Raw genomic sequence first — 15,325 nt, 5'->3', positions numbered from 1 at the left:
ATGTCATGACATCATCTAGTGTAACAAAGACAGACTGGGAATTTTCTGTTACTTAAGTTTTAGAGGAAAATTGTATTTCTGGTGTTTGTGAAATTTTATGGTGCAGTGCTGTGAGAATTCTTATTCACAGGAAAAGTCTTTCCTGCTTTGGAATTTCTACATGTAAGCAATCTCTTATGTGGTGAACATTCTTAATTAATTTTTCTGTATTATCCTTTCTTGTTTCCAACAGATTTCTTGTCTTATGTGTACATTCTTCCAGTGTTGTTTTCTGTTCCCTAATTAAGTGTTTATTGATTTAGTTAAATAAAACTTCATTAATTGGTCTCCGCCATATCAAAATTTATTTGGAATAAAAGCCCAGGCTCAGCTGGATTTACACTAAGGTTTGCAAGAAAGCATTTGGTAAATAAGATCATAGAGGAAATAATTTAAACACTTAGGATAAACTGTATCTAAAACATCCTTAGTCTCTTTGGAAACATTTCATTACTAACTGTAGCTGTAATAAACAGTTAACCATTTCTTTTTTTCTTTTAAAGCTAGTCCTTAAAGCACCTTAGGTCTAGTTTTATTTATGACCTTTAACAAATATATCTGAATTTCCATTGAACTACTCTGAAAAAACAACAAGGTTTTATTCTACCAGAGGTCCCAAATTTAATTAGTGGCTAGGGATAGCTTAAATATTTGAAGTCTACAAATAATGTAAAACATGATTTTATTCATTAACTTCGATGTCCTTTCTAACTAAATCTGTTAACAGACTTGTTAACAAACAAATCTAAAAAGGTTGGTTTGACTGCTATCATCCCTATTCCTTTTGTAATTGACCTATTCAATAGTGAAATGGCCAGAAGGAAGTAGTCAGGAGGAGGAAGAACACTTAGCAGGAATGGCAATAAAGTTGAAATACAGTGCATTTTCATCTGTTCATATAATGAATGAGGGATTTGGTCTTAAAATTACCACCCCTGAAGAAAAGAATTCAGGGAGGTATCTTTTGTGTTATAAATACATCTGTAATCATATTTGGATGTTCAGTGTGGCTCTGATTCAGTAATCTTTTCAGAACTCTGTAGAAGCTTTGTTGGAGATTTTATTCAGTAGGGTTAGGGTTTATTATATAGTTTCTACTGCTAATGAAATTCAACTTTTAATAAAAATATATGTATATTTTTTAGTGTTATACTGGGTTAATAGAATTAATTATAAAATGTAGGATTTGCAAGTTACATTATGTTTTACACTATACACTATCATAATTCACTGTTAGAAGCAGTAAGACAAGTTAGTCTTGGACCCTCAGGAGATGTGAATATTGATAGTATCAAAGTGATTTTGATATGGTTCATCTTACTCACCTTGCAGCAGGACGCCAAGCAGAGCTCTGTATCGGTGCATTCGCATATTTCGTCCTTTGATACAACTTTAAGGTTATCAAGCAGATTGTATCACTTATTCAACTAACATTTCTTGAGTTCCTGTGCGTTACTGGTTGCTTGCACACGATGAAGTGCAGTAGATGTTACTGCCGTACTGCAGCACAGGAAACTGCTGGCCAGGAGAAATGAACCTAATTGCCTGGAATCCCAAAGCTAATAAGTGAAACCAGAATAATGTGATGCAGGTCTTAAGGAAGGCACATATAAACTGTATTTACTCTTTGAGTCTAGTTTCTGTCCATGAAAAAAATATTTAGAGTTCTACTATGAAATTATGAAACTTTTATCTTGTCAACATCCATCACAGTGGTGGTTCTCAGACCCTGAGTAGGGAACCTGCAGTGAGTAGGTACCTGTGGACTTTTTTAAAATACAGATCCTTAGTGTCCCCCCGACTCACAGAATTAAAACCTCTGAGCATAGGACCTGGTGTGTATATTTTGAAAAACTTTCCGGATGATCCTGATGTGCATCCTTGATTAAGAACCACCATATGAGAGCCAACGCCGCAGATCTAAAGTTCTATTTTGAGGAATTTTTGGCTTAACTTGGGTTTCCATTGGCTCATTATTTGTGCAATATTTTAACAGCTCATTATTTGTGGACTTGGAAAGATAGATGTTAATGACTGGAAGGTAAACACCCGCTTAAAACACTGTACACCAGACAGCAATGTCGTCAAGTGGTTCTGGAAAGCTGTGGAGTTTTTTGATGAAGAACGACGAGCACGGTTACTTCAGTTTGTGACGGGATCATCTAGAGTTCCTCTGCAGGGCTTCAAAGCTTTACAAGGTAAAAAGGCCAGAGGGACAGACCATGTGGCATCACATAATTGGGGGAAAGGAATCAGTATTTTGTTTATACAGATAGTTTAAAACCATGTGCTTATAAACAGATTCTCTTTTCCCTCTATTTCTTATCTATAGCTCTGTCTTGACACCTTCTTCTCCTTCCTTTCCTCTGTTCCCCTCCCAAGAGCCTTTTCGGCTGGGGTTCTCTGTGATTGTAGTGAGTGCCGCATGTTACAGACAGTCTGTGTGATGCTCTGCCTTTTCTTTTCTGGTCACCTTGCTTTTAAATTCTGCTGCACATTCCTACAGGGGAAGTCTGTGTGCTTCCTTGTTCACATCTCAATCTGGCAAAACATTTACCCACAGGGAGAGGTGCCTCTCCCCTCTACTTTTTTATTCTTTTAATAGAAAGAGGCAGCATGAGTTGTGGAAGCCATTTGTTTGGTCAGAGCACTTTAATTATTGCATGGCATCAGACTATTTATTTACAGCCATATTCCGTGTTTAGGAATCGTTTTCCATGGAATAGCTGTTTAACTTGGGGATGAGCTGGTAATGTTGCTGATGATTGTGGTGCTTCATTGTGTGGCAGTTGCTTCCTTTACCTCTGAAGCTCTTCATTTTCAAAGCTGCTGCTGCTGCTGCTGACTGAGGATGACTGACGCAAGATGGTACATGATTCGGCAGTGTTGCCTGCAGCACATATGTCCAGGGTCCCTGGGGAAAGCGTACTTGGAGTTGTGCTTACCTTCCCTATTTGGAGAACTCATCATCAGACTGCTCAGATGCATAAAGTGAAGTTGTATTTCCACGTACAGTTGTACGGGGTGCCTTATGTTAACTGAAATTGATTCCATGGACTAGTCATCTTTTACTCTCAGCCAAGTTTGAGTCATGAAACCTAAATTTGCGCTAGGCTGTCATCTTTTTGAATGTGTGTATATGTGTTTCGTCTTGGATTTGCTCATTTACTTTTCTTCTCATACTTTTGGGACATTGATTTTTCTGTAGAAGATAGAACTTGGCCAAGGATTCAATCCTGAACTTTTTTTCAAATTGAAATGCTAGTATAGTAATGAATCCAGCCTTATCCAAGGTCAATTCTAGCTTTCAAAACCCGGATTCTTTTCCTGCTGCCCTTTGGCAGCTTGTGTGGTCACCAGTCTTCCCCATCCCTAGACCCTGTGGTTTATGTACCAGTTTTATTGCGATTTTGGAGACTAATCCACGCACCTGCAGAGATTTGACCAACATCGACTTTTTCTGCAGGTGCTGCAGGCCCACGACTCTTCACCATACACCAGATCGACGCCTGCACTAACAACCTGCCAAAAGCCCACACTTGGTAAGTTATTTTTGTCGTTTTTTTCTCCTCGTTCCATGTATGTAGGTGTTAGTTTCAAACAGATTTGACGTTTCATTTATTGTTCTTACTACTAAATGGACCTTTAAAAAGAATGATAAGCAACTCTTTTAAGTGATTTAAGATTATTCAGAAATTGGTAGGAAAATCTGAGAGTGGTAATCTCTACTTGAACGAAATATGACCTTTTTCTTTTAATTTTCTATGTGACACAAAGAGTGATGTGGCTGTATTAGTACACACTAGGCCGGTTTACTTGAATGAACTGTGTAAAATCTGATTTGCTTATTTACAGCTTCAATCGAATAGACATTCCACCCTATGAAAGCTATGAAAAGTTATATGAAAAGCTGCTAACGGCCATCGAAGAAACATGTGGATTTGCTGTGGAATGACGAACTTCGAGGATTTACCCAGGACTCTATTTATACCCCTCCGACAGCCTCCTTTCAGCAGAGTTTCAAGGAATGCTGAAATACAGGAAAATGCCCCTCCCCCCTTTTTTTAAATTTTAGGACACTGTGAGGGGAAAAGACAATTTTGAAATTCCTTTTCAAGGAAAAAAAGAGGTCTTTATGCTTTGTCATGAGGCCACATTCAGCTGCTATTTAAAATTAATATCTTGAACCTAAAGAATGCTGACTTTTCCTACATTTCCAGAGTTAGGCAGTATTCTATACTTAAAGACTACTACTATTTTTATAAAAGGTAATCTATTCAAATCGCTTCACAGATTTCAAGTCTCTCAAACATCAAGACAACCTCAGCAGTCGGTACAAGTCACATTTCATTTTAATTGAATACATGATTTTGAACAGCTCCTGTACTTGCTCTTTGTAAAAAAATAAAATAAAATTATTTTGAATTATTCTACCTTTGTAAACAATTGGCTAAAAGAATCATTATCTTTAAAAAATTAAGCCATTTACATGTTTAATTACATTTTTCTATAGCAAAGCATCATATTTTAAAAGCATTATATGTTTCAACCTAACCTAAGTGAGTCTTTTTAATACTTTTCAAGCATGAATTTCCTGGAATACAGCTATATAATTTTGGTTGTCAGATTCCTAATGCAACCATTTAATCTAAACTTAGTAGCTTGTTTGCTATAATAAGATGCATTCAGGGGCTCCCTGTTTTTAAGAGACTTAAAAAGAAATCCTAATTTTTTTAATCTTGAATCAGTATGATCAGGTATTTTGGATTGACTTTTCATCTAAAATGGAAATACTGCATTTTTATAGCTCCTCAGACCATGTGGATGGGATGAGATTTTCATTCTTTTGCTGGGTCAGCTTATCTTTATACTATTTCTGTAAACCAAAGTCTTCTATGACAAGTGCACCTAATTTATATTATATTTTAATTATGGTGTAAGTTTCTATCAAGTAAACCATCCTGAATCTTTCTTTAGCTGCTCATGATATTTTAATCAGCTAAAATTATGAAAAAGGAAAAATTCTGCTCTAAAGATTATTTAGCAAGCTTAGAAAACCCTGCTTTTACCTAACAAAATGAAGTGGGGGTGGTGGGGCAGGGGATGTGAGTACTAAAGAAACAGTGATTCTAACTCTATGGTATAAATTACTTTAAAACTGAAGAGTTAATTTTGGAAGTAAGGGAATCCCAGTTCCCTTGGTGTTGAAGATCAGCATCTGATTTTGAAATACCCAGATTTAGCTTTCAGGGTGTGTGGCATGTTGCATGATCCAGAAGGCAAGCAAAATTCTGGAGTGAGGGATTGGAAAAATCTGAAATCATGGGTGGATTTTTAAATTCAACCAACAGAAATCTCTACACTGTTGTATTTTTTTTTTTTTACATTGATGTGAAATCAAGAATAGCAAATTTTGATGAGATAGCTCTGTTTAAATTTGCAGCTTAATTATCAAGTGAATAGGCCCTTTGTGTTCTTTCATTTGGTGGGGATTGGTTTTCAGTCTGTGTTCTTGGAGCCAAGGGGTTCTTCAGAGGTGCCTCAGAAGTAATAGTTTAAGAGAGGAAGGACAAAGAGAGGGAGCGGAAAGGCCAAGGTAGTATTTGAGTAAGGACCTCTACCTCCCCACCCCCACTCCCTTTACCCAGAGCAGCTCCAGGTTTTCTCTTTTATATATTGGAATTCCAAGTAAGATTGCATGGAGGGCAGGGGGATAGGTGGGATAAAAGAAGGGGAAATTTTGCTGCTTAAAAAAATGTTGAGAACTACTTGTGTAGTTTCTAAGTATTTAAATTTATTTCATTCCGCCAAATTTGCTACATGCAAGCTAGTCATAATCATAACTGTGCAGTGGTAATGTGCTTATTCTGATCTTTTTCTTCCCAAACACTTTGTGTTTTCCTACCACATTCTTTAGTAGTACTGAAGAACATCTTGAAATGTACAGAACAGGTTTCTACACTATTTGATTATCGGTAATTTTCAGCTTTCACAATAGTACCTTATTGGTTGCAGGTCCATCTCTCTTTTATATTAAAGCACTAGTGCAGTGTAATTGTGCCTACTCTTATAATCTTTCAGTAAAAAGTACATGATGAATGCTTCAGAGAAATCCTAACTGATGGATGCAGTAATAATGAAATGCTACTATCATAATGTATAATATAAAGCAGGCAAATACCATCGCTGTTTGAGTGCCTTTTTAATTTTATACTAATGACTGAATAGAGCTTTAAAAGAAAGAAATTACTCTCCCTAACAGTCTGTGGTATCACCAACATACTTTATAAAAACATGATGATTTAGATTTCATTTCCAAAATTGTTACCTGATTACTTCCAAATAGGTGCTAAGCAAACAAACCCCCCCAATGTGTCATTGAACCTTGGACTTGCACGTTATGTTTAATGTGAATATTTATTTCCACATGTCCCTCTTAACTGGGTTTTTCTAATCCTTCCTCTAGTTATTTCAGATATGTGATGTCACGTTCCCATACATTGCCTTTCCATCATGAATGCTTAATTCTCTACAGAGGTTACTTTGTAGAGCTCAGATGCAGGACAGAGATGAGTTCTGTTTCAGAGGGTCTCATTTCTTGGTGTAAAGAGTGTTTCAATAGTGCTGTGTATAGTGTACATTTTGTTTTGCACATAGTTTGTTGCCCTGAATGGGTTTTATTTTTACCAAGTCTTTTTTTTCCTTGTATTTACGGTCCAGAGCACAACTTTCCTTTCTTTTAAAATTACAATGTAATTTGCTTTCTGTTACAACACTAAGTCTGCTTTGAACTTCTGGTGTATTGAGCTGATCGCACTGATGGGAGTTAGAGATGTTCCAGCTGTCTTCACAGTTTGGTGGAGCGGCTCCTCCTGCTTCTGTTTCCAGCTGCAGCAGTCAGCGGGTACCCTTTGTGGTATTTAACGTTCTTATGTTAGGATGATGATTGTACCAAATGCTGAGTTGTTTTGTTTCTAGATGTAATTAGTTCACTAAATGTAATATTCTTCCTTCTCTCAAACTGACTTTAAAAACAAAGTTTTATCATTTTCATTGTATTTGTATTTATTACAGAGTGTTTTAGCTTTGATACTCTTTGTATTTTCACTCAGTTGTTACATGAGCTTTATCAATAACATCTGTATAAATGGTTTTTAAAAATTAACTATGTATGTGCCCATGCCGAAGTTGAGCAATAAAATGAATGCTGTTTGCACTGTCACAGCATCAAAGTTTTTAAAAAATATTGAGTTTATAATGAATTGTTTTGAAAAAATTTGACTAGATCTATGAAGAATGACAGCATTTGAGCCATAAAATGAGAAGTTGAAGAAGACTCACATGCCTTTCTTAGTTGACGCCTTTTCACATTGCAGAGCTTCAGAGAACTCAGGACACCCTTTCTGTCTCCAAGTGGAGCAGAGAAGGTACTTGTTTTCTCCTGTCATGGCAAATGGATGGGTTGGCAGTGGCTGTTGGGCGCTATGTGGAGTTGGATCTCTGAGCCTGGTCTGGGCTCATTGGGGAAGAGGGTTCCAGTACTGGAACAGTGTCTTTCAGGACTCTGGAGGGCAGAGCTCTGGTAGGGGCCTCATATGCTACCTTGGTGTTGAGCAGTAAGATCCCCAAAATGGAAAGGAGAAATCATATTTTTCCAAGAAGCCATGACTTTAAGGGTCATGATTCACAACTCTATAAATGATAGTAGATGAAAGTCAAGCTAAATAAATACATGGGCGGCACAGGGAATGGATGTTTTTTCAACCAGAATACAGTCTTTGTCTCTCCACAGCATAGGCCACACAGAGAGGACTGTCTGGAAACGCAATGTAAGTAGTAGTGGTGTATTAAAGTTCAAAGAGTGGGCATGCTGTCCAGTTTTTATATCCTTTTGAAATTGATTTTTTCTTTGTCTCACTGCCACATTTACTAGTTATTATCTAAAATTTGTAAAGTTAGTTACTAAAATTTAGTAAATTAAAGATTTTAGTATTATTACAGTCTATAAATTACCCAGAAGTTTGATTTGACTAATATGTGGTAAGTTTTTCTGCTGTGTGGTGACCTGAAAGGGTTGTCCCTTCGTTATAATGAAGGTTAACCTTGGCACCCGCTATATTAGTTTGTACTTCGTACCCCAAATGCTTACAGTAGGATATATGCAACAGAACCAGAGCCTAGTAACAGGATAGAGGTACAGTCATGTACCACTTAACGGTAGGGATATGTTCTGAGAAATATGTCGTTAGGTGATTCTGTCATTGTGTGAACATCACAGACTGTACTTATACATACCTAGATGGTACAGCCTCGTACACACCTAGGCTGTATGGTATAGCCTATTGCTCTGAGGCAACAAACCTGTACAGCATGTTACTCTACTGAATACTGTAGGCAACTAACACAATGGTAAGTAACTGTGTATCTAAACATAGAAAAGGTACGATAAAAATACAATATAAAAGATCAAAAATGGTATACCTGTATAGGACACTTACCATGAATGGAGCCTGCTGGACTGGATGTTGCTCTGGGTGAGCCAGTGAGTGAGTGGTGAGTGAATATGAAGGCCCAGGACATTACTATATGCTACTCTAGACTTTACTGTACACTTAGGCTACACTAAATTTATTAAAAAAATATTTTTCTTCAATAAATTAGCCTTAGCTTACTGTAACTTTTTTACTTTATAAACTTTAGATTTTTTTTTTTTTGGTGAGGAAGAGTGGCCCTCAGCTAACATCTGTCGCCAATCTTTCTCCTTTTGCTTGAGGAAGATTGGCCTTGAGCTAACATCTGTGCCCATCTTCCTCTATTTTGTATGTGGGACGCCGCCACATTGTGGCTTGACGAGGAGTGCCTCAGTCTGCGCTCGGGATTCAAACCTGCAAAGCCAGGGCTGCCAGAGCAGAGCGCACGAACTTAATGACTATGCCACAGGGCCGGCCCCCTTTAAATTTTTTTAACTTGACTCTTGTAATAACACAGCTTAAACCACAAACACATTGTACTGCTGTACAAAGATTTTCTTTATATCCTTATTCTATAAGTGTTTTTCTATTTTTTTTTTTTAAATACTTTTTAAACTTTTTTGTTAAAGACTAAGACACAAACACACACATTTGCTTAGCCCTACACAGGATCAGGATCATCAATATTGATCAATAATGGAAGGTCCAGAGGCAATAACCTACATGGAGCTGTAATCTCCTATAACAATGCCTTCTTTTGGAATACTTGCTGAAGGACCTGCCTGAGGCTCTTCTTGAGAGGAAGTGTCACTGTTTTCAGAAATATGTCCATGGTGGCTTGGTTTTTTTTTTTTTTTATCATAGATTTGTTTTGTTTTGTTTGCTGAGGAAGACTGGCCCTGAACTAACATCTGTTGCCAATCTTCCTCTCTTTGAGGAAGATTTGCCCTGAGCTAACATCTGTGCCAATCTTCTATTTTGTATGTGGGTTGCCACCACAGCATGGTTGCCGATGAGTGGTGTAGGTCGTACCTGGCGGCCCAAGTGGAGCATCTCGAACTTAACCACTAGGCCACAGGGCTGGCCCTATTCTTCTCTATTAATGAAAACCTTTTGGGGTTGGGGTCCCTGTTTTCAAACTTTTTAAGGAGCTTGCTGAGGTCTGCAAAAGCTTCAGCTAAACCGTTCACTGTAACTTTTCTTGGTGGTCCTTTTCTTGGTGGTTCTTTTTCTCCTGCAGTTTCCTTCTCTCTTGCCTCTTCTTCAGCTATGCGTTCCTGTTCAGTTCCAACTCCCCATTAGTCAGTTCCTCAGGGACCACCTCTAGGAGCTCCTCAATGTCATCCTCATCCACGCCCAAGTTAAAGTTGTTTGCTTTCTCAACCACAGCCTTGTTCATTTTTGCAACCGCCTCATCTTTGGCAAATCCTTTGAAATCATGGATGAACCTCTTGAGTGTCTTCTTGCAGATGCCATTCATACACTCCTTGGTGCCATCACCTCAAGCCCAAGTAAGCTTCTTGATGCAGTCATAGATGTAATTCTTCCAGAATTGTATTAGTGTCTTCCTCAGTTGCAGCAATAGCCTGGGCAAAGGTCTTCCTTGGGTAGTAGGCCTTAAAAGCTGCTATAACTCCTTGATCCATTGGTTGGGCAAAAAGGTGGTGTTTGGAGGGAGAAACACCACTTTGACATTGGGAGGAAGATCATCAATAAAAGGAGGATGTCCGGGAGCATTATCAACAATAGACAAACTCTTGAAAGGTATATTATTCTCCAAACAGTACTTCTCTATTTTGCTGGCACAGCAATTCAGGAGGGCATCTTGGAAGAGGAGCTAGGTCATCTGTGACTTATCTCTCCTGTGGTCCACTGGCAGTGTATGTTTATTGATATGCCTTGAAGGCCTTGGGATTCTCACTGTGCCAGATCTCAAAGGGTTTCAACTTACAGCCTGCAACACTACCCCCAAGCAAGACTCTTGTCCTGTCCTTAAAAGCCTTGAAATCTGGCATTGACTTGGCCTCCTTATGGATAAAAGTCCTTTTAGGCATCCATTTCTAGAATAAGGAGGCTTCGTCCATATTGAGTATTTGTTCTGGCAAGTAATTCTCCTCCACAATCAGCTTAACTGAGTTTCCAAAAATTCTTCAGCTGCCTTCACATCAGCACTCACAGACTCACCACTAACTTTCACGTTATGTAACGAATAACGATTCTTGAATTGTTTAAACCACCCAGAGCTAGCAGTAAATTCAAAATCGTAGTCGGGTCCAGCCTTTTCTTTCAACATCGCAAACAAACTTTTTGCTTTGGCCATGATTGTCATGGTGCTGAGAGGAAAATGCTTCTGTGTCTGGTCTTCAATCCAGGTCATTAGAAGTTTCTCCACGTCTGATATAGGCCCTTCTCATATTTGTGTTAGTCTTGTTGCCTTCACTGAAGCAGATCTTTTAACAGCTTCATCACTTTGTTCTTGTTCACGATCGTAGTTGTGGTGGAAAGGGGCATGCCTGACTGGCAAGCAATGACCATCACTGATTTCCCGCCTTTGTAGTCCTTAATTTTAATTTAATTTCCAGGTCAGTCACTTGATGTGGCCTCTTACTGGCAACATTAGCAGGGGATTTTGTATGCTTAGGTGCCATGATGAACAAAACAACACAAATCTAGCACAGGAGAAATGATGCGATCAAGAGACGTGGTAAACACACAACAGGAGGAGGCTGCTGCCAGTCTAACACAGCATACTGTTTTACAGTAATTTTTTTTATAAGTAGAGTACACTCTAACACAAAGTATAGTAAATACATAAACCAGTAACATAGTCATTTAAATTCATTATCAAGTATTGTGTCTGTACATATTATATGTGTTATACTTCTGTATGACTGGCAGTGCAGTAGGTTTGTTTATACCAGCATCACCACAAACATGGGAGTAATGCATTGCACTACATTACAAAGGCTATGACGATAGGTGATGGGAATTTTTCAGCGCCATTATAATCTCATGGGACTACTGTGGTATAAGCAGTGTGTTGTTGACCGAAGTGTCATTATGCGGCACATGACTATAATTATACAGAAAAAGGGTGATGTTCATGCATTAACACTCTTAGCAAACTAGACAAACCAGATTTTAAAGTTACATTTTATTAAAAGGTATTTGGCCTAAATGTGACTTATTCTTTGTTCATTCAACCAATACCTATTGTGCTCCTACTATGTGTCAGGCTCTGTACTAGCTGCTAGGGATATAGCTTTGAATGGTGGTTAGAAAACTGAACTTCCAAACTAGTGCTTCTAGCCTATGCCTCACTAGAAGCTGAAGTTCAAACTTAGGTACTCAAAACTCAGTTTGTGCACAGCAAAGTCGGTCATGATGGGAGCACAGAATTAAATACCGCACTTCAGCAAGGCCTCAAATCCCAGACATGGATTTTAAAACAACTGGTTTTGCACACCCATCCCCAGGACACCTCAGATCCTAGAGATACTTGTCTCTAGGACAGGTAGCTCCTTCCTTGTGTTTGTGTTCATTATACAATTGGCTACAATTCCAAGGTGACAGGCTCAACTGTTGCTGATTAGCAAACCTTTTGTGGCTATTTGGGCTGGGATTTATCTAGGTTATCAATTAGTCTCTAATATGAGCTGTAAACCCTACTTCTGTCTTCCTTATAGTGTTTTATATGTGAAGGAGGTGGAGAGACAACTGTAGCAGCACGTGGGGTAGGCGCGGGACCCTTCCAAGATGTTTCTCCTGCCCACCTGAGTGTTCATGAAGTCGGACTTTCAGCCCAGGAACTGGGAGTGAAGGTGGCACATCAGACTCAACCTTTCAAACCACTCACTTCTCCCAAAGATGCTGCTGGCAGGGCAAGAAGGTAAAGAACCACTGAGACCAGAAGGGCAGTTTTTTTTCTTTAATTGAGGTATAACTGACATGTAACATTAGTTTCAGGTGTACAACATAATGATTTGATATTTGTATATATTGTGAAACAATTGCCAGAATAAGTCTAGTTAACATCCATCATCATACGTAATTATAAATTTTTTTTCTTGTGATGAGAATTATTAGGATCTACTCTATTGGCAACTTTCAAATATGCAATACAGTATTGTTAACTATAGTCACCATGCTGTACATTACATTCCCATGACTTATTTATTTTATAACGGGAAGTTTGTACCTTTTGATCCCCCCTTTTGGCCGCCTCTGGCAACCACCAATCTGTTCTCTGTATTTATGAGCTCAGTTTTTTTTTTTTTTTAGATTCCACATATAATTAAAATTGTGTGGTAGTTGTTGCAAATAGGAAGACTTCCTTCTTTTTTATGGCTGAATAATATTCCTGTGTGTGTGTGTGTGTGTGTGTGTGTATGCCACATTTTCTTTATCCATTCACCCATCAATGGACACTTAGGTTGTTCCTGTATCTTGGCTATTGTAAATAACGCTTCAGTGAACACAGGGGTGCAGATATCTTTTTGAGGTAGTAATTTCATTTCACTTCTGAATATATGGAAGTGGAATTGTTGGGTTATATGGTAGTTCTGTTTTTAATTTTTTGAGGAACCTTCATACTGTTTTCCATAGTGGGTGCACCAACTTACATTCCCACCAACAGTGCACAAAGGTTCCTTTTTATACACATCCTTTCCAACACTTATGTTTTCTTTTTGATGACAGCCATTCTGACAGGTGTGAGGTGATAGCTCATTGTGGTTCTGATTTGCGTTTCCCTGACTAGTGATGTTGAGCACCTTTTTCATGTACCTGTTGGCTATCCGTATGTCTTCTTTAGAAAAATGTCTATTCACTTCCTCTACCCATTTTTTAATCAGATTGTTTGGTTTTTTGCTATTGAGTTGTATGAGGTCTTCATCTATTTTGGATATTAACCCCTTATCAGATATCTACTTTGCAAATATTGTTTCCCCCTTGGTAGGTTGCCTCTTCATTTTGTTGATAGTTTCCTTTGTTGTGCAAAAGCTTTTCAGTTTGATAGTCTCGCTTGGTTTTTGCTTTTGGTGTTAAATCCAAAAAATCATCACCAAGACCAATGTCAACAAGCTTACCACTGATGTTTTCTTCTAGGAGTTTTATGGTTTGAGATCTTATCTTCAAGTCTTTAATCCATTCTGAGTTAAATTTTTGCGGATGGTATACAGTAGTGGTCCATTGTCATTCTTTTGCATGTGGCTGTCCAGTTTTCCCAATGCCATTTATTGAAGGGATTGTCCTTTCCCCCCTGTATCTTCTTGGCTCCTTTGTCTTAAGTTAATTGACCATATACATGTGAAGTTATTTCTGGGCTCTATTCTGTTCCATTGATCTAAGTATCTGTTTTTATGCCAATACCACACTGTTTTGATTACTACAGCTTTGTAATATAGTTTGATATCAGGGTGAGCTTTGTTCTTCTTCAGAGGGCAAAGTTTAAACGCAGTTTGAGTTTGTTTTTTAAGACAAGAAACTGATCACATCAATCAAATTAGCTGGGTAATGGTTCGAATGGCTTGAAATGCCAGATAAAACACGTTTTCAGCATGTCTAGATTTGGGATCTAATCCATCCCTCTGTAAGCTGCAGCTTAAGCCGCAATCTGGGATTCCTCCTTTAGTTTATACCACTTCTCTTAATGACTCCATCTGCTGTCTGCCCTTCTCATTCTCCCATCATAGATCTCCCCCAACCATTTTTTACTGTGATGCTTCTTTCCATTGCAAATAAATTTCTCCTACACCCTTAGTCCCTTCACTGAAGACTTTGTTCTCCTGCCTTACCTTAACACTGGTTCTTCCTTTCCTTTGCTACATTTTTAAGAGGAGGCAGCTAATTCTCCAGTGCCCCACATGATATAGTAATGTATATACAGCTAAACATACATAGTTAAAAAATCATATACACTTAGAGGCTTAAAAGAAAACTCATCAGCCTTTCCCCTCATCCCCAGTCTTGCTTTCCAGAGGCTACTCCTCCCAAATCTTCTGCCAGCTCTTTGGATATTTACTTCCACATTTCTAAATGATATGGTAATACTGCTCTTCATTAATTTTAGATATAGTCTGGTTAGTTTCCTTTTTATGGTATTTAAGGATTTAGCTCTCACACCAACTACCTCATTCTGTAACCGCCCTCCCCCTACCACACACACAATACAGTTGTGTCAGTTCTAAATAACTTTTCAAATGTGGGCATTATGATGATGAGGCCTTTCCTGGGTTCTTCTGGGCAAAGTGGCTTCATGTACAATTCTTTCTCCACAAGTACTTGGACTGCAACATCCTCTACTTGCTGTTACCACTTCATTTGCTTTCTATTTTTCGAAAATACGTTGGCGTCTTTTGTTTCCTCTCCCTATTCTTTGACCTTTGCTAACAATTCTATCCCTTCTCTGGTAAATTTCCTCACCCATTTGGTTATTCCTAGTTACTTCTTATCTTGGTAAAGAGCTGGCAGAACTAGCAACTTAAAAGTCCTCCTAAAACATTTAACATTTTAAAAAAATTATAAAAGCATCATGTTTGTTTTAAATTCAAATAGTGTTAGAGTACATTAAGCAAAGAGTGAAAGTTTATATATTCTACCACTCAGAGTCTTCTTCCATACCTTTTCTATATTGAATTGATTATACTGATTATATATATGATACCCACTCATACTGTTTTTTTACAGCTCTTGTTGACCTACAGCAATAGGCTTCAGGAGCTGGCTGCTCAAAGCTTGTTAATTGCTTTAGTGCAAATATGAATAATGAAGAATGTATACCTTTATTCCCCATTTCAGGTCATAAATTCAAAAGC

The 15,325-nt window shown here is 38.1% G+C and overlaps 1 protein-coding gene across 1 annotated transcript in view; it reads left to right on the top strand.

Moving 5' to 3' along the window:
* Positions 1–7,271, top strand: part of SMURF2 (SMAD specific E3 ubiquitin protein ligase 2) — a 127,246-nt gene extending 119,975 nt beyond the window's left edge. Inside the window, exons 17-19 of the mRNA XM_087441431.1 lie at positions 2,036–2,237; positions 3,506–3,581; positions 3,895–7,271. Of these exons, the coding sequence (XP_087297557.1) occupies positions 2,036–2,237; positions 3,506–3,581; positions 3,895–3,994 (378 nt within the window). The 3' untranslated portion in view covers positions 3,995–7,271. The remainder of the gene's footprint in view (positions 1–2,035; positions 2,238–3,505; positions 3,582–3,894) is intronic.
* Positions 7,272–15,325: the final 8,054 nt, after the last annotated feature.

Source organism: Ceratotherium simum, chromosome 16 (assembly GCF_057802395.1).
Source record: "Ceratotherium simum simum isolate JZ-2026a chromosome 16, ASM5780239v1, whole genome shotgun sequence".
NCBI classification, from domain to species: Eukaryota; Metazoa; Chordata; class Mammalia; order Perissodactyla; family Rhinocerotidae; genus Ceratotherium; species Ceratotherium simum.
The sequence above is the reverse complement of the archived record's forward strand: the minus strand, read 5'-3'. Positions and strand labels throughout refer to the sequence as shown.